Raw genomic sequence first — 26,339 nt, forward strand, 5'->3', positions numbered from 1 at the left:
AGCTAGACAGGTACACAGGTGTTGTGTGGTGTGATTAGGGGAAGCACAAGGAACTGTGGCATTGTGTAGGAGAGACATTTAATCTAGCTTTGGGAGTTTCAGGTATGGTTTTCCATAAGAGATAGTATCTAAGCCAACCTAACTAGTAGAGAACAGAGAAGTGGGTAAGAAAGGAAGAAGTATATTCCAGGAGGGAGATGGGCAGACCTGGCGTGAGACAAGGCATGCATATGTGGGGAACTGCCTCTTTTCTAGTCTGGTTCATAGACTAGAATAGGTGAGAAATAAGTAATACAAAGAAGTACAGAACTGACTTGTGTTTTGATTTATGACTTTTTAACTTTTTGATGGTTGAAAGCGATACACATTCAGTAGAAACTGTACTTTGAGTACTCCTACAGCTATTCTGTTTTTCACTTTCAGTATAGTATTCAGTAAATTGCATGAGATATTCACTACGTAATTATAAAATAGGCTTTGTTAGGCCTCAGTTATACTACAAGGCAAAAAATAAAATAGGTTTTGCATTAGAAGTTTTTGCCCAACTGTAGGCTAATGTAAATGTTCCGAGGACATTGTGATAGGCTGGGCTAAGCTATGATGTTTGGTAGGTTAGATGTATTAAATGCATTTTTGACTTACGGTGTTTTCAATTTAAGATGGGTTTATCTGGACCTAACATCATTGTAAGTTGAGGAGGATCTAATTAAGCATATGTTAGGCCTTTCTGTAAGAGCTGTATTCCAGAGTAGTCAAATAGTATCTGTAATTGAAGGAAAGAGCTACCTTTTTTTTTTTTTTTTTACAGAAAAATGCCAGCAAATAAAGGTAGAGAGATTAACACAATTAGAAAATACTATTTTGCAGTACCTAACAAAATAATTGATTATAGCAAGGATTGTTAATGGATGTTGAACCCAACAGATGAAAGGTTAATCAGTCTTCAGTTGCTATTGCTGTGTAACAAGTTATCCCACAACTTTGCGGCTTAAAACAACCATTTTAATTTTGTCCATAGAGTCTGTGGGTCAGATATTAAGGCAGGGCATATCAGTTTGTCTCTGCTCTGTGCTATCTGGGACTCAGCTGGGAAGATTCTATGGCTGTGAATGATTTGACAGTTATGGATGGAATCATTTGGCTGGAAACACACAACTGGTGGATGGTTCAGGCTGACAATACCCTAACCCAGTCAGTGATCACTGAACAGTGTGAGAGTTGATGCTTGTTGTTGGTTGCTACCCATCTGGGGCTGTTGACTGGAGCTCCTATATGTGCCTGGGCTGCTTCATAGCTAAGTAACCTCAAGGTATTTGGGCTTCTTATGTTGTAGTTCAGGGAAATGAGTGACCCCACAAACAAGAAGCTGCATCATCTTTTATGACCCCATGTCAGAAGGCCTACAACATCACTTTTCAGTACATTTTACTGGGTATAAGCAAGTAACAAATGTTGGCTAAGATTCAAGGGAAGAGGACATAGACCCCCTACCACATGATGGGAAAAGAATTTGCAGGTATGTTACATTGCAGTGTGAAAGTGGTTATTTGCATGGTGGCACAGTGTCACCTTATGGATAACTTGATGGCTCAAAGGGAAACACACAACTAGTGGAGGGGTCAGGCTGACAATACCCTAATCCAGTCATTGATCAAGCACAGTACTGCTGCAAATGGGACAAACAGATACTGTCTGCCTTTTAATGTTACGCAGCATGAGCCCTGAAAAAGGCCAAAGCATCCCGTGACATCAAGGAGCCATCTTGGCACTGTTAGCCAGGCCTTAGTGTTCTTCTGTTGGACATAAACAATTTGACAGAACATCAACATCATACACCGTCACTCTATGACCAAGATAGAGGAAGACAAAAGCAAGACCCTCTGCAATCATATGTGAACACAGACAGAACATGAGCATTATTCAAACCACAGTAATGACCAAACATTCCCCTTTACTGGCTAACATGATTGGTTACTGCCTCATTACCAATTACAGTTTTAGCTTCTGCCACTTTTTCTAGATAAGATTTATTTATTAAGACAACCATTCACAGATTACTCTGCTTTCTAATAGCATCTGATACAGACCAGATTCCTGCTTCTGAAATCCTCCCCCAAATCCCTAACATAAGCTGAAATTCTATAATAACCCCTTTCTAGCACTCTTACTGAGGGGCCCCAAGTTCTCCATGCTGTGTTACTCCCTTGCTGCAATGAGTAATAAATGCAACTTGTTCTAGTTATACTTGTATTTTTGGTGGTCTTTACAGTACTGAGCATTACTTGTGAAATCATCATCACCTTAGAGAATTCTTTGGTACTATCAAAGTTTAAAAATGCTTATATATTATGACTCAGCAGTTTGGCTTTTCAGAATCTACTGCGAGGCATGAGCAAGGCTGTTTCTGCAAATATATCATTTTTTATAGCAAAAAATGAGAAGTGATCTAGATGTCCACCAACAGAGAATGCCCAAATAAAATGTGGAATATCAATGCAGCAACTGAAAACGTGAAGTAGAGATATTTGTTTTGATATCGATAGCTCCCAGACATGTTTCTGAGTTGGGGGAAAGCACAAGCTATAGACAGATAATGTGCAGCGTGCTATCCTTAATGTTTTGCATTAAACCCCCAAGTTTTTGAAGGAACAGCTTGCTTTTTCTTCATTCATGACTTTAAGCTACTTGCCTTTCCTGCAGCAAGTGGCTGCAGCTCTGTGGGATAGTGGACCACTTGGAATTCTAGCAGAGCAGCTAGTGTGGTGTGTCCTGTCTGGCAGGAGAGGACTGCAAAGCAGTGGGTTTTTAGAGAACGTGAATCACAGTGATCTTGGACCTCCTTGGGTAAACATTAATCTCATTTGGGTGTCTGCTGGACTCCCAGAAGGCCAAGAGAAAGCTGAATTGGTGGGTTGTTGCATCTTCCCTGCCTGTGAGAAAAAGCAGGGAGGCTTTCTTCATGTTCCTCAGTAGGAGACTGTTGGACGGCTATCCCAAAGGTCTGAAGAGGTAAAAGATCCTTTTGAAGCCTTTTAGGATATTCTCAGCCAGGCCCAAGCCTCCTTGAGGCTGCAGAGGAAATTATACCAAGTGCTTTATATGCAGGAGGCTCAGCAGCCACAGAAAGGAAGTTAAGGCAGAGCAGTCAGAACACATGCCAGTTTGACAGCACTGCTTGCAGAGCCATGAGCTTCCAGAAAGAAGAGCAGACACACAGGACGCCGAGTGTAGTATGTTCACACGCACATACAAACAGCTCTAAAGCAGAACGCAGTTGTTGTGGAGCTGTATGACATAGATTTCAGACAAATCTAGTGAAAAAAGATGTGGACAGTCACCACTGGGCTTGGCTTGAAGGCTTGGAAGATGAATGCAAAGCACTGGGCAAAACGGAAGAGGAAATTGAGAAAGAGAAATGTTTTGGAGGAAACATCTAGGAGACTTAGCGTACTGATAACGGGGGTTCCAGAAGGAACAAATGTGAGGCAGCATTAATACAAAAATAGGAGAAAATTTAACTGAATTGAAGAAAGATCTGATTCTGTAGTTTGAAGGGGCTCATGAGATTTGGTAAGATTGAGATCCAAGATAAAAACACGTAACTGGGTGTATCTTATTAGACACAGGGAAATCATACAAGCTTCAAAAAACTGCACTGTCATTGGACTTTTTTTCTGTAGCACTGAAAACCATAAGATCAGAGAATTTATAGACGACTGGGTAAAAGGGACAAAAACCAAGCTTCCTCTACCCAGACAAAAAATCATTTAGCTGTTCACCTATCAGGGTGAAGATTGATATTTGAGGGTGTTCAAGAATTCAGTGTGTGTATCAACCTCTCAACCCATTTGAAGAAGATCCTTAGAATAACCAATCAAACCAGTAAAGAAATGGGAACATTGGCCTCAAGATGGTAGACAGTGAAGAGGAGAATTAACAATGAGCAAAGTCCATATAAAAATGATACTGCATATTTTCTATGGGATATAGATGTATAGATGCAGCTGAATGCATGGGGAAAAACATAGATGGTATGTACCAAAATCTAATAGTGGTTATTGCTGGAGAGGGATCAGGATTTAAGGTAGTGGTCACAGAGGACTTCAGTCTTCTCTGTAAAGATTTTGGTTTTATGTAAGAATCAGTCTAAATGTTACATGTGGTTTCTTTTTTTTTTTTTTATACCGTTTTTTGTTGTCGTTTTAAATAAGCTAGATAGAGACCAGGTTATAAAGGGTTTTGTGTGCCCTGCTAAGGACTTTAGGGTTGTTAAGCAGGGAAGTTACATTCATGATCTGATTTGCATTTAAAGAGATACTTGGTGGTGGTGGGGAAGGGGGCTGTGGGGAGGGAGGAAGTAGTCATCACTCTGACTGTCTGATGGAGAGCTGGAGGGTGGGCAGGCCAAGAGTCCGTTGCACCATGAGGAGGAACCTAGTAACAGTTCCCCAGTAGAACCACAAATGCTTCAAGCTAGAAGCTATCTGTGAGCCTTTAGAATGGTTTCTTAGGCCAAACTTTGCTCCACAGTCTTAATTTGACATAAATCAGCTCACTTGAAACCAATGAAATAGCCTAAAGATAGTTTGAAATAAAATCTTGGCATTTATTTTATTTGCGTTTTCAGATATCCATTAATATCCAGACTTTCTCTAACTCTTGGGAAAACAATATAGATTTTTAAAAGATAGAAGAACAATTTTTGATGGAAACATTGAATTTGAGCTGTTGAAGAAAAAAAGTTCTCTGAGTTTTCAGTACGTTAGTCTTTTGTAAAATTGTTGCCAGTCCTATAGAACTTCTGTTTTGATGTGAAATAATGTAAGAAAATTATACATCCCCTCTGCTGTGTTATTGTTAAAAAACAACAGAAATATGTTAAATGGTTTTTAATTCCCTAGGACTGGGCACTTGGAGTCCTGCATGCCAAAATCATTGCAGCTATAACATTGATGGGTCCTCAGTGGTGGTTGAAAACTGTAATTGAACAGGTAAGCAAAATCAGTTTTCAGAGAAGGACATTCTGGAATTGGTTGTGTTTATGTTTGGCAGCTATAACTCTTATTTCTTATCTTCCTACCTTGCTGAGTTTTCTACATTTTTTTGATGGGCATATATAACTTTTTTTTTTTTTTTTTTTTTTTTTTAAAGACAGCAGTTTTGTCTTACCACTGTATGGGAGGAAAATAATTTTTTTCTCAACCCTTGTCTTTTTTAGTTAAAATGGAACCCTTTAATAAAAGACAACAGAAAAACAAAAGTTTATTAAAGTACCTATTTCATATATACATGCAGATACCCAGGGAATGAGTAATTTCAAAGAGGTGGCTTTGAATTCCAACGAATCTTCAACAAAGAATAATAAATTTTTAGAGAAGTGACAAGATGAAGGAAAAGGCCTTGGAGTCTCTAGGGGTGGCAAGTGGGAAGCAAACAAATGGCAGATGCGGCTCCTTAGTAAAGCTTGGCAGTGTTGATTCCTCTGGTGCCATCTAGAGGCCCAGAAAGGCCCAAAGCTCTCTTCAGTGGGTAATCTTTGTCCTTCGTGGTGGAGGGAAGTGGGGTGGGCTACCTTTTGTCTTTATACATTTATATTCTGCTTCTAGGCAATAGAGGGAGGACAGAAAGTTTTCCTGCATCTATTCTTTCTCAGTTGCATTCAACTCAAAACAATCCTTATGCCTAAGAGGCATATTTTTAGGGTGGCATATTGTGGTTTTCTATACTCCCATGAATTTTCATCAACCACGTGTAAGCCATCCTTTATCTGAAGGCTAACCAGTAGCTTACAGTATCTAGAACCCTGTTCATGGTGGAGACAAAAATGAAAATACGTGCTTTTTTTCTGGTGAAGGTTGATATTAATGTTTCTAAGCCTGTAGTAGATTTGGAGTGGGGGAAAGGTTATTGCTCGAGGTAATAAAAGAAGACAGAGGAAAAAACATTACAAAAGGAGAGCTGTTTTGGCTTGATCTAGCTACATAGTACCTAAGACTATTATTGTATTACAGAACTGCCAGATAATTTGATTGTTGTGGCAATACCTTGGAAAAGGTAGACTGTGCTTTAGCACTCCGATAATAAGACTAGGAGGTATGGTAATTCATTTAAGGAAAATTTCTATCCAAAATGGCCAACATAACAGATTTTGCTACTTTACGCTTTAGTTATCTAGCAAATGTACTTGTGGGGACTCCTCTTATCCTTAGGCCAGTGCCACATAAATAAGACATAACAGTTCTGCAGCAGTAAAGTACACCTCTTTTTGATGTATGAGAAGTAAAGACAGTAGTTAGCCAAGCATGCTCAAGAAAATCTGTTCAAAAAGTGCCTGTATTTCAAGATTTTGATTCTTAGGAGTGGGGGGGTTAGGGAGCCAGCAAATTGCAGTGTGTTTGTGTGTGTCTCTAAAGTATGGGCCAATTCTGAAGTCCACCAGGAGTGTGATGGATTGGGGGCTTCTGGCTTCATATCCCTTCAGGATCAGAGTGCAGGCCAGTACACTCTAGAATGGCCAGGTTAGCCTCTGGCCCTTGAAAAAGGAGCATGGAGATGGGGTTTATTCATACTGGAGGCTGTGGAACATCATTGATCTTCTAAATAATTTGTTATCTTATTAATTGTTTTCTCTTGCATATGTGCGTGTGTGTCTCTGTAAATTTAAGAAAAATGGTTGGAAATGGTTGAGAAACACTGGGATGCCTTGCTTCATTGATTAAAATGCATTTGGGTTAACTAGGTGTCTTTGGGAATGGCAGCATGCCTTTAAAAGGTTAAGTATGTTTGCCATTCAAATTCTGAGGTGATGGGGTTGAGTTATGCTACATTCAGTCACAGCTAAGAGAGGTTTAAGTGCTGCTGGTGAGGCAAGAGGAGAAGAAAATAACAGCCTTCTAAGCCTTGTTTCTGTCTGCACTCCATCTAAATTTTCTGTTCCCAGGGTTTTCCCATTTCCATCCATTCTTTCCTCTGCATTACTCTTGTAGAATTTTCTGGATAAGATGATGGAAATATTCTAGTAATTCTTGTACTTGCTTTTTTTATATTCACTATAGAATTCTTTCATACTAAATTTTTAAATACCTTTTGATTTGTTAAAATTTGATTTATGCAAGCTTTTCAGAAACGTTTCCTGCTTCAGTGTTTTCTCATCATACTCAGATAAAATGAATGCAATATTGTATAATAACACAATATTACATATTACATATCTCTTACATAAGATGTATGAAGTTACTTCAAGTAATGTGGTCTTGAATGAATACCACTGAATGTCATCTGGTATTGTATAGTGCGAGTAGAGTATAAATTATTCTAGATTAGTGTCTTATTTCATCACTTAGCAGAGCTAACTGCAGAGCGTTAGTGGGTAAATACATTTCTTCAGAAACTCGTGGGCACTATGCTTATGTTGGTATACCAGAATTTGCCTTGACTTTAGAAGAAGTAGCCAGTTTGACTATTTTTGGGTTGGCAGATTGAGTTGTGTGGAGATTGCTCTATTAACTTGGAGGAATTTGTCTTGTATCTTTGTTCTAATTGCTTTTTGTAATGTTTCAGGTTTACGCAAATGGCATCCGGAACATTGACCTTCACTATATTGTTCGTAAACTGGCAGCTCCAGTGATCTCTGTGCTGTTGCTTTCCCTGTGTGTACCTTATGTCATAGCTTCTGGTGTTGTTCCTTTACTAGGTACGTAATGCTGGTTGTGGAGCCTTGAAGGAGCACTTTTATTAACATTGGACATTCTCTTTACCCCTAGTAAAAAGGATGTCTCACTCCATATGCTTTATTTGTAAATGTGAATCCAGCTAAAACAATGATTTCAAAATACCACTTTTCTTAGATTTGACTACTCTGGGTAAGATTAGAGGATCATAAAGCTCTTTGATACAGTTCTTTCTCTACCAGAAGATAAAATTTGAAATTTACATGCTGTACAAAATAGGCAGGATCAGATTTCCTTCAAGTTGTCTTCTTCTGACTAGAAGTGCTGTGATCATATAAAATTAAGTAACAGTGTTGTTATATTTAAGTTTTAAAGAAATATTCTTTGGCATAAAAGATCCAAAGAGGAGATGCTAATGGGCAACGTGTTTATACTTGGAAATACACTGTCTTGTTGCTTGTGTAGTGAAGACTCCTCATAGCTCCTTAAACCCAGCATATTTTCAAAATTATAAGCAGAGACTTTTCCTTCGCATATCTTTTTCTTCTCCAGAATTCCGTCTCTCAGCAGCAAACATTATCATCCAACAAATTGCATAAGTCAGAAACCTTGAAGGCTATCCATGTCACCTTATTCTGTCCTCCATGTCCCTCTGGTCTCCAAGTATCCCATTCTTCCCTGAAGAATCTGGTCTCTCGTCTCTGGAGCCTTTGCTCCTGACTTTTGTTGAGTCATTCGTCTCCTACCCTAACTTTGGCACCTTCCTATCTGGTTTCCCAGCCTTGAACCTGCCATCACTAATTCCTTTTCCACACTGGGCACAATGACCTTTCAAAAGAATGAATCTCATTGTACCTCTTTAGTGAACATTTTTTCATTGGTTCCTCTGTGGCCTTTAATGCAGTCCAACCTTTTGGCATAGTTTACAAGGCTCCTCCTTTTGCTTTGATGTGGGCTTCAGTTTGACCTCACTCCATGTCATATACTCTGAGTTTTGATTAAACAACCATGGAATGGCCTCTTATCAAACACACAATGTCCTCTTCTCTCCATAACTGTCTCCACATTTTCATTTGTCTTATCCATCTGCCAGAAATGAGCCTGTCCTCCCTTTAACCATGAGAGAAGAGCTTAAAAAAACACACACAACCAAACTTGCAGTGTAACGTGTATACTTGTATGTTACCTTACTAGGTCAAGAAATAGAACTTTTCCAGCCGTTTGGAAGCCCTTTGTGTGTGTGCCCTTCTTTACCTTTTGCCACTGGTTTGACTTCTAATAGTCTCATTGCTTCTTAGACAGTAAAGATATTAGCCATGTGCAGTAGCTACTTGGGAGGCTGAGGTGGGAGGTTGCTTGAAGCCAGGAATTCAAGACCAGCCTGAGCAACATGGCGAGACCCAACCTCTAAAAAAAATAAAAATAAATTATCTGGGAGTGGTGGCGCACACCTGTAATCTCAGCTGCCCTGCAGGTTGAGGCAGGAGGATTGCTTGAACCCAGGAGTTCAGGGCTAACCTCAGGTTGTGACACTCTAATCTAGCCCAGGCAACAGGCCAAGACCCTGTCTCAAAAAAAAAAAAAAATTGCTAAACACAGGTTTGTATAGAGAGAAGCTAAGCAATGTATCCCTCAGTCTGCAGGATGGCATGGGAAACAGGGAACAGTTAAGCTGAGGGCCCACAGTCTGCAAACTGCATCGTTTCCTGGTTCCTTCTAAGTAGAAACTTGAAGGCTTTTATTTGGTTTGAATTGTGACTATGCCAAGTATCATAAATACCATGTTAAAATGCAAATATATATTTCCTGCAAAATATATTTCAAAGCCCATTGCTTATTAGTTTTTTTTTTTTTTGAGAGACGGAGTCTCGCTCTTTTGCCCAGGCTGGAGTACAGTGGTGCAGTCTCGGCTCGCTGCAACCTCTGCCTCCTGGGTTCAGGCGATTTTCCTGCCTCAGCCTCTTGAGTAGCTGGGACTACAGGCATGCGCCACCATGCCCAGCTAATTTTTGTCTTTTTGTTAGAGACAGGGTTTCACCATGTTGGCGAGGCTGGTCTTGAACTTCTGACCTCAGATGATCCACTCGCCTCGGCCTCCCAAAGTGCTGGGATTACAGGCATGAGCACCACACCCAGTCCATTGCTTATTAGTTGAATACGTCTTTAAAATTAAATTATTTTGACTCTTTAGAACAATCTCTTTACTGGTTTTGTCTAGAGTAGGAATGCCCTATTTTCTTTTTTATTCTAATTAGCATATATTATTGTCTGCCCATTAATAGTATATAGACTTAAGAATTTGGATTTCCAAACCAGTCATTCATGTTTTCATTTTTAAAAACTTTATTGTGAGCTTTTCTGGAAAGACTTTGGAAGGGAAAAAGAGTGGCAAATGAAAAATGTTAGTACCTGTTTTGCCCTGTTTAGATGCTTTATGTAATTCTTACATGTTATTCTTAGGGTAGCTTTTTAATATGTTTTGTCAACTCTGTTTTAGAAATGGGAAATTGAGGTTCACAGAGATTGAGAATCTTACCCCAAAGTCTAGTTTTTAAGGAGTAAGAGCAGCATTCAAATTTCAAACTCAGCTCCAGAGCTTATGCACAGCACATTATTGTGGTGTTTGGAATAATCCACCTGAGGGTATTAATTTTCTGATGTCCTTGGAAGTACTTGCTCTGATTTTAAAGCCCCCCAGTCCCCTCTGCCAAAGAAGTATTAAAACTCATGAGTTAAATATAGAAAAATAAATACATGTGTGTTCTAAAAGTTTGAGGATTTTTTTATTATATAAGCACAGTTTTGGTTTTGCTTTTTTAAACTGTGGTGCAGTTGAAATATATCAGTGACACCACTGCTTGTGGAACATGAGAAGTCAGTCTCGTCCAGTTCCTTTTTTTTTTTTTTGAGGCGGGGTCTCACTCTGTTGTCCAGGTTGGAGTGCGGTGGCATGATCTTGGCTCCCTGCAACCTCCACCTCTCAGGTTCAAGTAATTCTCCCACCCCAGCCTCCTGAGTAGCTGGGACTACAGGTGCAACGCCACCACACCTGCCTAATTTTTGTATTTTTTGGTAAAGACAGGGTTTACCATGTTGGCCAGGCTGCTCTAGAACTCCTGAGCTCAAGTGATCCGCCTGCCTCGGCCTCCCAAAGTGCTGGGATTACAGGCGCGAGCTACTATGCCTGGCCTCCTTGTTTTACAAATGAGAAAGTTGGGGGTCAGAAAGGGCTGATGACCCACACAGACTGTAGAAAGTTAACAGACCTGGGGCTTAGAAAGCTTGTCTGCCCCAGTCCATTCTTCTAGGGGAAGGACGTGTTTACGTTTCATGTCACTGTTATTTCACATACACACTTAAAGTTTTTCTTTTTTGGTTTTCTAGGTGTTACTGCGGAAATGCAAAACTTAGTCCATCGGCGGATTTATCCATTTTTACTGATGGTCGTGGTATTGATGGCAATTTTGTCCTTCCAAGTCCGCCAGTTTAAGCGCCTTTATGAACATATTAAAAATGACAAGTAAGTCTGGCGTTCTGTTCGTCTCTTGTTTAGGTGTTTTCACTTCTTAATTTATGTATCTGATGTGACAAATCATAGGAGGAAAAAAAGACTGGGAGAAACTGTTTTGGAGAGGGAGGTTTTTTTTTGGTGGTTTTTTTTTTTTTTTTTTTTTTTTGAGACGGAGTCTCACTCTGTTGCCAGGCTGGAGTGCAGTGGTGCGAACTTGGCTCACTGCAACCTCCACCTCCCAGGTTCAAGCGAGTCTCCTGCCTCAGCCTCCCAAGTAGCTGGGATTACAGGTGTGCACCACCACGCTCAGCTAATTTTTGTATTTTTAGTAGAGACAGGGTTTCACCATGTTGGCTAGGATTGTGTCGATCTCCTAACCTCGTGATCCACCTGCCTTGGCCTCCCAAAGTGTTGGGATTACAGGCGTGAGCCACTGCACCCAGCCAAGAGATTTTTTAATGCCCATTCCAAATAGTTTTTCAGTTTGTTTTCAAATGTTCTGGTCTGACAGTATATTAAACAGTTTTAGATAAAAATAAGAAGCCTGCATTAGAAACTAGCAGTGCCTGCATAAGCCCCTCTTGCTTATGGAGGGCCACTAGGTTACTCTGAGGTTGCACAGAGAGGCTTGAGGGTTACTGCAAAAATGTTGTGGGACTCTCTGTTTTGAGGAAACCATTGAAAACTCTGTCACTTGATGTCAGTGAGAGATTGAGGAAAGCCAAGGAAAACACCTTCCTGGGATAATATTTGACCTTTATGTCCAAACTGTAGGCTGAATCATCTGCTTCAATGGGTTCTAGCAGAGAAAGTGAGTTTATGGTTTATCCATCTCAGTCAGCCAAGAGAGTCCCAGTTTATACCTGCTGCCTTTGTGTCATTAACACTACCCCCTTTTACTTGTGTTTGTCCCCCCCTTGCACAGCAAATTATAGAGTTACCTTATTTACTCTGAGGAGTAAGATTTTTGAGAATGAAATTTATAGTGTTCAAGACGTCTCCAAAGCATTTACTGACAGTAAAAAATACAAGTACACTTAGGCAGTCAGAGCACAAAAGACTGTCAACTGAAAGAAGGGGAAGGGGTATTTTCAATGATGAAAATCAACTTCTTAGCACTCAACTTTTTGGCAGAGGAGTGAATACTGCAAACAGAATTGACAAGCAAGACATGCCCTCAGGGAACTTTCTGCCTGCTTCTTTCTTTACGCTGGGCGCCTGCCTTTCTGCACCCTGCCCTTCTCAGCCTTTGCCAGGGGTCTATTCCCATTGACCTCTTCTTTCTCATGCTTTATCTTCTGCTTTTTCCTGTAGCCCAGTGTCCTCTTTCCTCTTTTCCCATCTGTTCCTTTATGCAGAAAGGTGTTGAACTATAGACTTAAGTGAGGGCATGTCTTGTCAGCTGTTGTATATGTACTCTTTAGCACAGGGTTTGGTCTGTAGGAGGTGCTAAGAGTGAGTGTGTGTGTGTGTGAGAGAGAGAGAATGTGAGTATGTGTGTGTGTGGTGGGCTTGAGTATGAGAGAGTGAGTGGTGGTGGAAGAGAGGGAGTTGGGTTCAGAGTCTCCTTTCTCTGCCACTGAATTACTCTTTGGGCTTGTACAATTTAACTTGGTTTCTGTGTGCTTTTTATTTACTTTGTCATTGCCATAATGCTGACCATATTTTTAGTGTATCTTGCTATTTAGTCATTACTGTGTGCCAGGTAGTGCTATGTATATTTTAGTAGATATTGCTCAGCCTTCACTGTTTAAAATATTTACAGAATTCTCAAAGTTTTAAAATCAGTGGTTGGTTGGGGAACAGTGGGGTAAGGAATGGCTAACTTCAAGAAAAGAAGGTAAGACAAAAGAAAAGGAATAAAACAGTGACATTATGGATAAAGATGCAGTAAGATTAGCGTACTTTTAAAAAAGTGACATATTAAGCTACTGGACATAAACTGCCAAAATATTTCCTTAGGCTTGTGTGCATTTACAGAAAAGTGATAGATGAAAGTCAAGGTGGAGAAGGTATTGGTGAAAAGTAAGAGTTCCCACAGTGAGCCCTTAGAACATGCTAAGCCTTTGTCACCGGGCTTCATACACTTTCCCTTTCTTAAAACAATGCTGCAGCGTGGGACTATCGGTCTCATTTCACTGATGAGTAAATGCAGGAAAGGGACGAAGGAAAGCTACCTGACAGCCTGTCATGTGCAGGTTTCATTCTCCCTCAGTCTCCTTCACTCAACTCTGTGGGCTTTTACTGGACATTCTCCCTGATCTGCATCTCTGCCTCCAAATGGGTGCCGTTCACACTTGTGCCCAGCCACCTACAGCTTGTTGCTCTCCAGCTTTGTTCCTGCTGTCCTCTTAGGATCAGCCTGCAAGCCATCTGCTCACATTAAGTAAGGCAGGCCTTCAGTGAGCCTTCGATGCAGCTGTCGCCCTTCCCTGGCATTGGAGATGTGTGTCTCCTTGAGTAGGATCTCCTGCCCTGTCGCTCCAACTACAGTAACATCTGCTTTGTTTCTGCAGCCCTGTGCCCTTTGCCATTGCCTTCTCCTTTCATCACATACATAAGTTAGGAACACTTGCCATTCTGTTGTTGAACCATATTCTCCCACCACCTGTCACTCACACTCACTCACTGTAATGCTGTCTTCCCTTTGACTTCACTGAAATTTCTCCTTTGATTTCTCCTTTCTTCTCTGTAACTAGAGCTTCCAGTTTTACTTTCATCCCTTCCTACCTTTTTTTTTTGAGATGGAGTCACACTCTGTCGCCCAGACTGGAGTGCAGTGGCACAATTTCAGTTCACTGCAACCTCTACCCCCCGGGTTTAAGCAATTCTCCTGCCCCAGCCTCTCTAGTAGCTGGGACCACACACACCCAGCTAATTTTGTGTTTTTAGTAAAGATGGCGTTTCACCATGTTGGCCAGGCTGGTCTCAAACTCCTGACCTCAGGTGATCCACTCGCCTCGGCCTCCCTACGTGCTGGGATTACAGGCATGAGCCATGAGCCACCGCGCCCAGCCCCTTCCTAGCTTTCTGATGGTCATGTTTTTAGTCTGTCTCCTTAGATCTGCCCACTAAGTTGTTTTATAAAATCTTAACCTTAACAGATAAATCCGCTGCATAAGTTTACTGTATCCCTCCTGGCCTCCACATGTCTGAGTTTCTGAGACCCCCTAAACCACTGACTGAAGCATGTCCTCCATTGCACAGCATTGGAGGCCTTCCAGCCTTTGCTGCTTCTGCAGCTTCCTACAAACCCATACCTAGGTAGACGTGCCAGCCTTTACAGGTGTTCACTCCGGACTCCCTTTGACTTGCCCAACCATTGACGAGTTTTAAGTAGGAGTTAGATTTAAAAAGACATATGAATGTTTTACTCTGTAAGTTCATACAAGAGAATAACCACCTTGTTTTTGCAACCTAGGTACCTTGTGGGTCAACGACTCGTGAACTACGAACGGAAATCTGGCAAACAAGGCTCATCTCCACCACCTCCACAGTCATCCCAAGAATAAAGTAGTTGTCTCAACAACTTGACCTTCCCCTTTACATGTCCTTTTTTGTGGACTTCTCTCTTTGGAGATTTTTCCCAGTGATCTCTCAGCGTTGTTTTTAAGTTAAATGTATTTGACTTGTGTTCTCAGCATTCAGAGAGCAGCAGTGTAAGGTTCTGCTGTTCTCCCTGGATCTTCTGACATTACTGCTGTCTGAGATTTGTATATGTGTAAATACAAGTTCCTTGATACCCTAAAACCTTGGATTAAACAGAATGTGCATTGTACATCTTTAAACAAAATGTATATTAATTTATTAAATCTAGTTGTCACTTTATTTTGGACCTGCTGTGATCTCGACAGGAAACGTGCCACAGAGCAGTAGTGCACAGGCAAGACTTTTCAGTGACGCCTTGTGGAACGCAGTTCATGATGTCCTAGCAGCTCTCACTAAGGGAACTGTACATTCTTTCTTTCTTGGCTATTCAGACCTTACCAAGAACGTTAAAGGAAACAAGTAGAAATCAGCAGTGGAGTGTCTGTGGTAAGAAAACATGAACTTTATGCTTCACTGTTAGTTGTTTGTGGAAGTTATTTTGTATAACACCAAAGCTGTTGTACATTTTCTACTGCCTGATTTTTTTTCATGTGTCTGTGTTTGTAATATTGTGTAGTATCTTGTGCTAGGTGAGGAAATTATTTTTAATTTTGATAATTTAATATTCCTAGTGTGATCAGCATTGGAAGTTGGGTTTCAGTGCTTGTTAGGGGCATACCTATACTTAGAGAAAAAAAGTCCAAATGAAGATTTTCATTAGTCAGCCCCCCCGCCCCCACCCACACCCGCATCCTTTCTTTTCCACACAACTATCTCTTTATTTTTCATAGCAGTGGCCAAAAGTCCTGCAAGGTCATAAATCTTTCAGAATGACATCACCAACTGTACTGCATCTTACTGGATTTAGGACTTCTGAGATGCTGGTGAAGTATAGATGTGGTTGTGGTCTTAGATTGACAGCATTAGAGAAGACTGGTTAGAACATCTGATCTCGCTGGTTAGTGCCTCGTTGGCTGAGGACTAGGTGTGCATTTCTCCTAGCTTTTCATCAGGAAATCCCAAAGTTTCCAAAGCTTTTTGTTTACAGAATAAAACTTCAAATAAAACCAATTCATTATTTGTCCAGAAGGAAGCTTGGCTGAGCTGGCCTTTTAACATAGGAATGTATTTCATTGGAAACATTCTGAAAAGTCTCAGAGAACTGAACCCTTACAAACTTTGTTTTCCCTCATAACCAAAGCTTCAGATTAGAAGTTTAGAAAAATAGAATGGTTGGGTACATGATCTAAATGTTTAATGCTAAAGGTATATCGTAAGGGTAGTGTTTGTTTTTGAACAATAATTTAGAAGGTCTCATAGAAAGTGTATAACATAGGTCTTCAGAAACTATAAAGGAATTTTCATATAGTATTAAAATCCATAGACTAAAATCTGAGAATTTTTTAACATATGCAAGTCAGCCAAACATAAGCTACCAAAATAAAGAGCAATGTGTTCTGACTGTTTTATACTTCAGCAATTTTTTCCCTAAGTGGTAAGCAATTACTTTAAAACGTTTTTAAAAACATCAGTATCGGGAGCTGCGGTGGCTCCGGCCGGTTGTCCTGGCACACAAGGAGGCGAGGCTATGCGTTCGAGGCCAACCTAGGCAAAATTGGAAGAAAAAAAAAAAAAAAAGTATCAGAAATAATGCTTGACATAGGATTCAGTGTTACACTCTTTGGCACTTTAGAGTAGCCTTTTCTCTCATTTGAAATAAGGTCTTTGTTAGCTCTACCTTTACTCAGAAATTTAGTCCTACTATAAAAAATTAGGAGGATTTTAAAATATAATGCTGCCTGTCATAGTGTATTGCTAAATTGCTCTGAGAGAAAAACATTATTATTGAATTGGGCATATAACTTGAGATATATATATATATATATATATATATATTTTTTTTTTTTTTTGCCCCTGAGACAGAGTGTTACTCTGTTGCCCAGGCTGGAGTGCAGTGGCACGATCCTGGCTCACTGCACCCTCTGCCTCCCAGGTTCAAGCGATTCTCCTGCCTCAGCCTCCCAAGTAGCTGGTACTACAGGTTCGTGCCACCACGCCTGGCTAATTTTAGTTATTTTAGTAGAGATAGGGTTTCACCATGTTGGCCAGGCTGGTCTCGGAACTCCTGACTGCAAGTGATCCGTCCTCCTTGGGCTCCCAAAGTGCTGGGATTATAGGTGTGAGTCACCACACCTGGCCAACTTGATTATATTAATTTTGGGTTTTGTTTTGTTTTGTTTTGTTTTTTAATTTTTCAAAGAATTTGTAGATCTTGATATAAAGTCATTGGAACATATCTGTTTTATCAGCAAGAGATCCTAGGCAGATACTTCAAAAGGTTAAAAATTCTTAATCCTACAGAATTTTAAATGAATCTTATCAAATGTTTTGTAAACAAACAATATGAATGGCCAAAAAATTGCCCTCCATTTTACTGGCAGGTAATTTATATTGTCTAACTTAAGAATTCTCCCCTAGTTTTTCAATTGTACTTTACCCTGTTGTTTTTAATGAGATAAGTATTTTCATAGGGAAAGCATTTTCCAGCATAATGTTTGCTTGGGTAGCATCCAGGTTTCAGTATTAACCAAGAGAGCCTTTTAAATATTGAAAACCCATAGTTCAGAAAATGTTAGTATTGCTGCCCTTCTTCACATAAATTTTTTTAAAAATTATACTATAATTTTGCTTAATTTTATATTGGGTTAAAACAACCTTCAAGAAGGTTAACTAGGAAAGAAGACCTTTTTGTTTTATTTTTACTATTTATATATAGAAGACAAATCAGCATTTGGGGTTAGTTTTACATGACCAGTTATCAAACGGTCATAGTATGAAGTGTGCAGTTGTTCATTATTAGTAAATTATGTTTGATTTTTAAACTATTTAGTACTAATAGTTGAGATGAAAACTGAAGAAAAATGCCAATGTGACGTTTGTGTATAGCTAGCCTTAAAAAACTTCCCATGTTTTTAGGTGATTTTTCTCCCCTTAGTACTCTGGAGAAACAATGAAGATGGGCCATCTCAATTCCAGATGTAAACAAAAAGTAATTTTTATTTCAACATTTAATGTAACTGTTATTATTGTGGATTCTTGTCTTGTGTATTTTCTTTCCCTTATTCAAGTAATATAGAATAACTTTCCTTAAAATGATTTGATCCAAGATACGTCATTTCTATATTGGCAAAATGCCACTATTAAAGTGTAATTCTTGAATTTAGGTTGAATTGATGACTTTTTAAAACAAAACAGAAACACTGGGCATTTCTACATTGTATTGCGTTTGCGAATGTGCGTGAACACACGCACACGTGCAGGAGAATGTAGTGCCATAAGAACACTGGCGCTTTTTAAAACTTTCCAAGCTAGCTACTTATTTTCATTTTTCAGGGTTGAGTACTCTAAGCTCTCTACTTACTGTGAGAAGTTTTCTACATTGTAAAATTAAAAGATTATATTTAAAATACTCCTTTAGGATGTTATTCAGCCATCAAAAAAAGAAAAACAACTAAAATGTCTTACCACTAAAGTATTATATTAAAAGCCTCATTTGTGGAGATTCGCTGACTTCCTTAGTTAAGCTGTCTTGTATTTACTTAATTTGTCCCCTCAACCAGGTGTTTTCTTTTCAGCCTGTTACTGTCCTGTGCCATTTTTAAAAATAGCCATAATGAGTAAGGGCTTCTTTAAAATAATCCCTGACAATATCTTTGGCATTAATACCACATAAAGATAAGACAGTGTATGTATGTTTTCATTCCTGTTTTGTACGAGTGCTACATTTTGTAGTCATGAAAGTAACATAGTACCTTAAATAAAAATGTAATGACTAAGGTCTAGGAATAACTATTGTAGAAGCTAAGTAGAACACTTAGTTTGGGGTGTCAATTTTCTATCAACGCAAACACCTTAGGGTACCCAGACCAATTTTATGTATATATATTCTGAAATGCTCCCTTTTTTATGTGGTCATTTGTTGCCTTCTAAGTTGAGAGGACAAAACTGAATAAAGTGAATGTTAGTTGTAGTCTAGTTTTTTTGTTTTTGTGTTATTGCAAGATTGCTTTAAGATTGCAGAAATATGCATTATTAGCCAGCATAGATAATCCAGATGTTTTAATATAATAGGAAGGAAAAATAACTCCAGTTAAATGTGACTGTGGCGACTCCTTTTTATGTATAAATTTAAATGCATAGTTGCAGAGGACACATCCCTCCCCTTCTGTCTCCCTAACTTGAACTGTAGACCATCCTCACTGGGAAGAGTAAGGCCCCACATTTTGTGCAATAGCAAGCTACTGCCCACTTCTGCATGTCTGCTACGAGATCAGAAAGTCAGTTTCACTAAGGTTGTCTTTTAGCCGAATACTTAGAGTAAAACCAATCAAATCCATTGTACATACTTGACCATATGTCCCAGATAAAAAAGGAAAGACTTGCATGATGTTTTTTTCCTTCTGAGTACCCTGAGGAGATCCTTTTGCTTCAGACTATTTACAATTTTTCTTTGTTTATAGGTTCAGAATTTTTTCCATGATTGTTTTCCCCCAAACAAGTGCATTTTTATTTACTTTAAATGCAGGGGTGATAGAGGAAATGCTATTTGAACCATAGACATCTTTAATCTGTGAAGTTGAAATTTTTCAGCAAAGGAAATTGCATGGTGAAGTTCAGAAACTGGCCATTAATTTCCCCCTTCCACTCCACAGTTCATAGCTACTCTTGTTGCAAACATGTAGTGATAAGGAGAACTAACATGTCAAGGGGCTGAGAAGGTAACGTTTCCCTCCTCCTCCTCAATGTTTTTATTTTGGTGTCTGTTTTGTTTCTAGCACTGTATTCAGTACTGTAGTTGAATGAGGTATGATGTCTCCCTTCAAGGAACTCAGAATGGAACAGAAACATGAGCAAAAGATTGTATTACAGAGATATGAATAAAATGCCATGGGAAACACAGAGAAAGGTTCACCCAGAGAGATGGCCTAGCCACTTCCTTAGTGACTGTTTGGTATATGTAGGTCCCCCTGCCATTACTCTTTCAGCCTTGTGCAGTCTAGTTCTACTTAGTCACACACTTCTCTAAGACCACTCATACATAAACACTACGTAGAGGCCCCTTGTTGCCTCATTTTACATTGTTTAGTTATCATTTTGAAACTTTTCTTTACATATGTAACAGTGCCGGAGGTTTTCTGCTTCTCTGTGTTTGTTCAGTAACTCTTCTTTAGGATACACCTAAAGATGAGAAGCTTCATACCCAGTACTCCCATTCATTCACTCATGTTTTTGGGATCAGTCCCTTCTGCTGGCTGTGCATTGGTCTATTGGAACAGAATAGAGTCCAGAAATAACCCAACATGTATGTGGACAACTGATTTTTGACAGAGGTGCAAAGGTCTAGAAAAAATGATGCTGGAATAATTGGGCATCAGATGCAAAATTAAAAACAAACTGATCCATATCTTAACACTGGCAAAGATTAAAGTCAAAATGGATTATAGTTCCCCAAAACTGTATAATTTCTGGAAGACAACAAGGAAAATGTGTTCAGCCTTGGGTTAGGAAAAGATTTCTTAAATCCAACACCAAAAGCACAATCCATGAAGGAAAAATCGATCAATTGTACTTTATCAAAATTGAGAACTTCTCTTTGAAAGGTACCATAAGGAGAACAAAAAGACAAGCTGTAGAGTGGCAGAAAATATTTGCAAAACATTTCTGATAAATGACTTGCATCTAGATTACATAAAGAAGTCTCAAAACTGAACAAGTAAACCCATTGTTTACTTAATCGCTCTTTCTGCTGAGCTTGCTGCCTCTGCCCCTGCTCTGTCTTTTTTCCATTTGTTTTCAACATTGAATCCAGAATGTTCTTCTTGAGATCCAAGTCAGATCACACCAACCCTCAGAACTCTCCAATAGACGACCATGGCACTCAAAAGTCCACAATAGCCTTCAGTGCTGGGCAAAACATGATGCACCCCTTTCCTCCCTTCTCTGACCCCATCACCTCTGTGTTCACCCCGCTCCTGCCGTCCTCCTTGCCTCCAAAACAGGTCAGGCCTTAGTGCCTTTGCACTTACTATTTGCCATACCCAAATGTTCTTCATTCAGGCTCTTTAGCCTCTTCATTTCTTTCCTGAAGTGTCATTCTCACTGAGGCTTATCTAAAGCTGCAGCTACTGGGGCATTCCTGTCTCATCTCCCTGCTGTATTTTGTACTCCCGGCTCTCTTTTGTACTTTTAAACATACCATATGGTTTACCTTTGTTGTTTATATTTGCATGTTTTTTCCCACTTGAATGTAAGCTCCAAAGATTTTATTTTTTTAAACTGAATTATTACTGTATTCCCAGAACAATTCCCTGGCAAATATTTGGTACTCAATAGTAATGCTAAGTTAGTAAATAAATGATGAATTTAGAATCAAAATAATATGTCTATGGCCAAAATAAAACCTGAAATCCCTGTCCTATTTCCCAGAGGTAACTGCTGTTAATAGTTTAGTTATGTGCTTCCAGACATACCTTCACAGAATCATTTATCACAATAAAGGTGTCATACTATGCAGATTGTTCGACAAGATGCTTTTTTTCACTTTACACGGGCATCTTTTCATACCATTGTGTGGCCAGGCCATGATTTGTTTTCCAAAAGACATTTACCCAATTTATATGGTGAAGATTTTTGTCCATATTACTTTTTATAGTATTTCTGTAGGGTAAGTTCCCGGAAGTAATATTGCACAATCATCGAAAAATTTTAGTGTTAAATTACTGCCCCATAAAGGTACTAATTAACATCTGTTTCAACAACATAGAAGATTACTTTTTTTTTTTTTGGGTGGGGGGGGTGGCGGGGACAGAGTCTTACTCTGTCGCCCAGGCTGGAGTGCAGTGGTGCCATTTCTGCTCACGGCAACCTCCACCTCCCGGGCTCAAGCTATTCTCCTGCCTCAGCCTCCCAAGTAGCTGGGATTACAGGCACGCGCCACCACGCCCAGCTAATTTTTGTAGAGAAGGGGGGGAGGTTTCACCATGTTAGCCAGGCTAGTCTCGAACTCCTGACCTTGTGATCAGTGCTGGGGTTACAGGCGTGATCCACCTCGCCCGGATCGATTTCTTGTTTTCATACTGTCATCAACTTTAAATACAAGTATTTTCAGTTTTTGCCAATGCTGTTAATTTAGAAATGTGTATGTATATATTGTCTGGTGGGTGTTTGGATGGAAACGATCAAAATCGGGCAACTTCCCCAGTTTCCTTGAAGGGCTTGCCATCGGCCCCTCCGGGAAGTAGCTCGCTGTAGTTCTCCATCTTCCTGTTTTGAGGAACGCAGGAGGAGGTGGATCTGGATTCTCATCCATACGGTGGCTGTTAACGGCAACTGCAGTAGCCAGCCAGGTCACCCCCTAAAGCAAAGTTAACACCTTGCATGGTGCCTTGGTCAGCACCCATCAAATTCGAGGTTTCTCCTGTCCTTCGACTCGAGGCTGTTTTGACAGATGTGATTTATTTCCTCCTAGAGCCAGTCACATTGGCTCAAGCAACCTATCGTAAGAAAACCAATACAATATTGTTTTAGCTGGAAACTGCCCACTGTCTAAGTGGCTTTTTAAATGAAGAACTCAGGTTCACTACGGGACGGCTTAGGCCACGGAACAGCATGTGCGAAGTTCGAAGCCCGAGACGTTTGGAGGAGCGGCCCCAGGCGCAGGCGGGTCCCGCAGCAGGGCCCGTGCCGCCCAGGCGATCAGCCCCTTCACTTAACCCGCTTCCCTCCTAGCAGGCCCGAGTCCCCTCGCCTCAGCCTCACGCAGCCAGAGCAAGGGGAAGAGGGAGTCCTTCGTGAGCTCGCCGCTCACATTCGGCGGTGGGAGACCGATCCGAAGATCCTTTTGTAGGCGAAACGCTCAGCTCGCGCGGCTCTGAACCACTGGGGAGCAGCGGCTGCTGCGAGCCGGACTGCGCCAGCACCTCCTTGTCCAGCCCCGGAACAGCCCCGCCTCGCTCAGGGCCGCGTGCGCGTGCGCGGCTCGAGGGGCGGGGACTGCTCGCGTCCCGGTTGCCTGGATACCGAGCGCGTCCGTAGTGGCGGCTGGCGCTCGGGAACCGCAGGGTCTGGGGTGGTGTTGGAGTGGCAGTTGGTCCTAATTTCTCCCGAAGCCCGCGGAGGAGCGGGTAAGAGCCCCGCAAAGCCGGCCCCAACCTCGGGAACGGGATGGGAGGCGGCCCTGGCCGCAAGCCCCGCGCTGCTAGCGGCTCCACCGCTCCCTAGCCGACAGCTGCCCTTCTTCCTCGCAGCGTGCCGCGATTCACCAGCCTGGTCCCTTCTGCGGAGAGCGATGCCGCTTCCCAACACCATGTTCTGCGCTCAGCAGATCCACATTCCCCCGGAGCTGCCGGACATCCTGAAGCAATTCACCAAGGCTGCCATCCGCACCCAGCCGGCCGACCTGCTGCAGTGGTCCGCGGGGTAAGCGCCCTCGGCCCGGGGAGCTGTCCGGTCTACGTGCCCAAGCCAGACGACCCCAGAGAGCCCTCCTCCTGGACCAGGGGCTCTTCGCGGCGCTCAGCGTCCTTAAGAGTATCAGGCAAAACTTTCCCCTTAGCATTGGTGACATCTATACTTGAGTGTCTTATCTAGGAACCATTTCGATTTATCGACTATGAGACCTGAAATCATTGCAAAATGCTCACTTACCTACAACGTAATGGCAACTCAATTGTTTAAAAGTGGTTCTGATGAAGATAGACTAAAACTTAACAAAGCAATTGCATTGGGCAAAAAAGTGTCTACATTATGTTTAAAAAATTACACGGTTGCGGTCACTTTGTGAAATGACTTTACAAAGAGGAATATTTTAGCTAAGTTCCTCATCTGCAGAGAATCCTCTCAGAGCTATGTATACCCAGAGCTGGTTAAATTTATTAGAACCGGAACGACCGTGGTCATACTGAGATCATCATCCCTAGAGTGCTCAGGGTAAACTGTCCAGCAAATGAAGCTTCACAGTTTTTTTTTTTTTTTTGCCACAAACATTCCAACATTTTCCAGGAACAGACATTCATAATCTCAAAGTTACAAGTCAACGGATCTTAGAGGCATTAAAAGAAATCCTCTTGGTTTTACAGGAGAGCTCTTTGCCCCTTTTCAATAAACAGATGTAAAACAAAAGCTCACTTTTATGATGACAAGAGTCAGCACAGGTGTAAATTTAATTTAAATATTTTAGTCATCAACATTTCAAATTTTGGCTGGGCTTGGTGGTTCATGCCTGTAATCCCAGCACTTTGAGGAGGCCAAGCTGGGAGGATCACTTGAGCCCAAGAGTTTGAGACCAGCCTAGGTAACACAGCAAGACCCCATCTGTATTTTTTTTTAATAAGAAAACTAATTTAAAAAGAAAAAAAACAGCCAAATTTTGCTGGCTTTCTCTAAACTCTATAACCAAGGTGAATTAGTTTCCTTCGGCTGCTGTAACAAATCACCACAAAACTTGACAGCTTAAAACACAGACATACATTCTTGCAGTTCTGGAGGCCAGAAGTCCAAATTAGTTTCACTAGGCTAAAATCAAGGTGTTGACAGGGCTTTGCTCTTTCCAGTGGCTCTCAGGAAAACCCAGCTCGTTTCCTTGCCTTTTCTGGCTTCTAGAGCTGCATTTCTTAGACTCCTTGGCTCATGTCCCCTTCCTCCATTTTCAAGGCCAGCATCTTCAAATCTCCCTCTGCCTCCTTCTTCCAAGGACACTGGTGATTGCATTCAGTGGCCATCCAGATAGTCCAGGGCAGTTTTCCCACCCAAGATCCTTATCAGTCCACAAAATCCCTGTTACCATGTAAAGTAACATTCCAAGGTTCCTGGAACATGGACCTGGATACCTTTGGGGCTGTTATTTTACCCACCAACTGAGCTACTTGTCCATCCAGTGCTTGCCTTGTGAGAAATGCTTTTATCAATGGTTTCTGAAAGACTGTTTCAAAGTTCTTGCTAAAGAAATACAGCCTCTGGTTTTAACCATTATTCAAGCTTAAATAAAAGGATTTATAAGAGTTTGTGCTCTACAAAAAATTCCAAGATTTAGCAACATCTTCTTGGAACATTAAATTATATTTAGTAATACCTTAGAGATAGTTAGTTTAAGCTTCACTTTATTTATTTATTTATTTTTGAGACAGAGTTTCACTCTTGTTGCCCAGGCTGGAGTGCAATGGCAAGATCTCGGCTCACGGCAACCTCTGCCTCCCGGGTTCAAGCGATTCTCCTGCCTCAGCCTCCCAAGTAACTGGGATTACAGGCACTTGCCACCACACCCGGCTAATTTTTGTATTTTTAGTACAGATGGGGTTTCACCATGTTGGCCAGGCTAGTCTTGAACTCCTGACCTCAGGTGATCTATCCACTTGGGCCTCCCAAAGTGCTGGGATTACCGGTGTAAGCCACTGCACCCGGGCTAAACTTCACTTTAAGAAGCTTAATCAGGCTGGGCACGGTGGCTCACACCTATAATCCCAGTAGTTTGGGAGGCCGAGGCTGATGAATCACCTGAGGTCAGGAGTTCGAGACCAGCCTGACCAACATGGTGAAAACCCGTCTCTACTAAAAATACAAAAATTAGCTTGGCATGGTGGCACGCACCTGTAATCCCAGTTACATGGGAGGCTGAGGCAGGAGAATTGTTTGAACCCGGGAAGCGGAGGTTGCAGTGAGCCAAGATCGTGCCACTGCACTCCAGCCTGGATGATAGAGCAAGACTCCATCATAAAAATAAATAAATAAATAAAAGACTTAATCAGGAACTTTCCAAATGTACCACGCTACTAATTTCTCTCAAGAGCCATTTATTTATTTATTTTTTAGATAGAGTCTTTTTCTTTGGCCCAGGCTGGAGTGCACTGGTGCCATCTAGGCTCACTGCAACCTCTGCCTCCCAGTTCAAGCAATTCTCCTGCCTTAGCCTCCCAAGTAGCTGGGATGACAGGTGCGTGCCACCACGCCCAGCTAATTTTTGTATTTTTAGTAGAGACAGGGGTTTCACCATGTTGGCCAGGCTGGTCTTGAACTCCTGACCTCAAGTAATCTGCCCTCCTGGCCTCCCAAAGTGGTGGGATTACAGGCTTGAGCCACCGCGCCTGACCAAGAACAATTTGTGAGTTTAGGAGAAAACCCAGGCATTATTCATTCAGCAGTATATATGTAATTTTAGGCTCAAATGTGTTTCAGCTGTCACAGGACATAATCTGTTAGGGAGAGCTATTCAAAAGTAACTTGAGTAAGGCGGGACTTGGTAAGTGCAAAAATGAAGGGTCATGAAAGTTAAGCAAAGTAGTGGCTTGGTCCTTGAGAGATTTTGTAGGCAGAGAGATTGGGGCTTGGGCGGGGTGGAGAGGATTCCAGGAAGAGGAAGCAGCACAGGAAGAAGGGGGTGGAGACAGGAAGAAGAAAAACCATCAAAACCAAAACAGGAAACCAGGATACCCACGGACATAACTGCTATGGAACAAGCAAGTAGGCTGAGCACGGTGGCTCACACCTGTAATCCCTACATTTTGGGAGGACGAGGC

General features: G+C 41.2%; 2 protein-coding genes across 3 annotated transcripts in view; both read left to right on the forward strand.

Moving 5' to 3' along the window:
- The window catches only part of MARCHF6 (membrane associated ring-CH-type finger 6), a 79,291-nt gene extending 64,282 nt beyond the window's left edge, over positions 1 to 15,009 (forward strand). Inside the window, exons 23-26 of the mRNA XM_054489768.2 lie at positions 4,902 to 4,991; positions 7,561 to 7,693; positions 11,055 to 11,190; positions 14,603 to 15,009. Of these exons, the coding sequence (XP_054345743.1) occupies positions 4,902 to 4,991; positions 7,561 to 7,693; positions 11,055 to 11,190; positions 14,603 to 14,693 (450 nt within the window). The 3' untranslated portion in view covers positions 14,694 to 15,009. The remainder of the gene's footprint in view (positions 1 to 4,901; positions 4,992 to 7,560; positions 7,694 to 11,054; positions 11,191 to 14,602) is intronic.
- Positions 15,010 to 16,403: 1,394 nt separating this feature from the next.
- The window catches only part of ROPN1L (rhophilin associated tail protein 1 like), a 30,137-nt gene continuing 20,201 nt past the window's right edge, over positions 16,404 to 26,339 (forward strand). Inside the window, exons 1-2 of one of the 2 annotated variants that reach the window (XM_054489769.2) lie at positions 16,404 to 22,952; positions 23,076 to 23,247. In XM_054489769.2, the coding sequence (XP_054345744.1) occupies positions 23,117 to 23,247 (131 nt within the window). In that variant the 5' untranslated portion in view covers positions 16,404 to 22,952; positions 23,076 to 23,116. Of the gene's footprint in view, positions 23,248 to 26,339 lie in introns of both variants that reach the window. The other variant, XM_063664661.1, reaches the window with a different exon arrangement.

This window comes from Pongo pygmaeus, chromosome 4 (genome assembly GCF_028885625.2).
Source record: "Pongo pygmaeus isolate AG05252 chromosome 4, NHGRI_mPonPyg2-v2.0_pri, whole genome shotgun sequence".
Taxonomy (NCBI): Eukaryota; Metazoa; Chordata; class Mammalia; order Primates; family Hominidae; genus Pongo; species Pongo pygmaeus.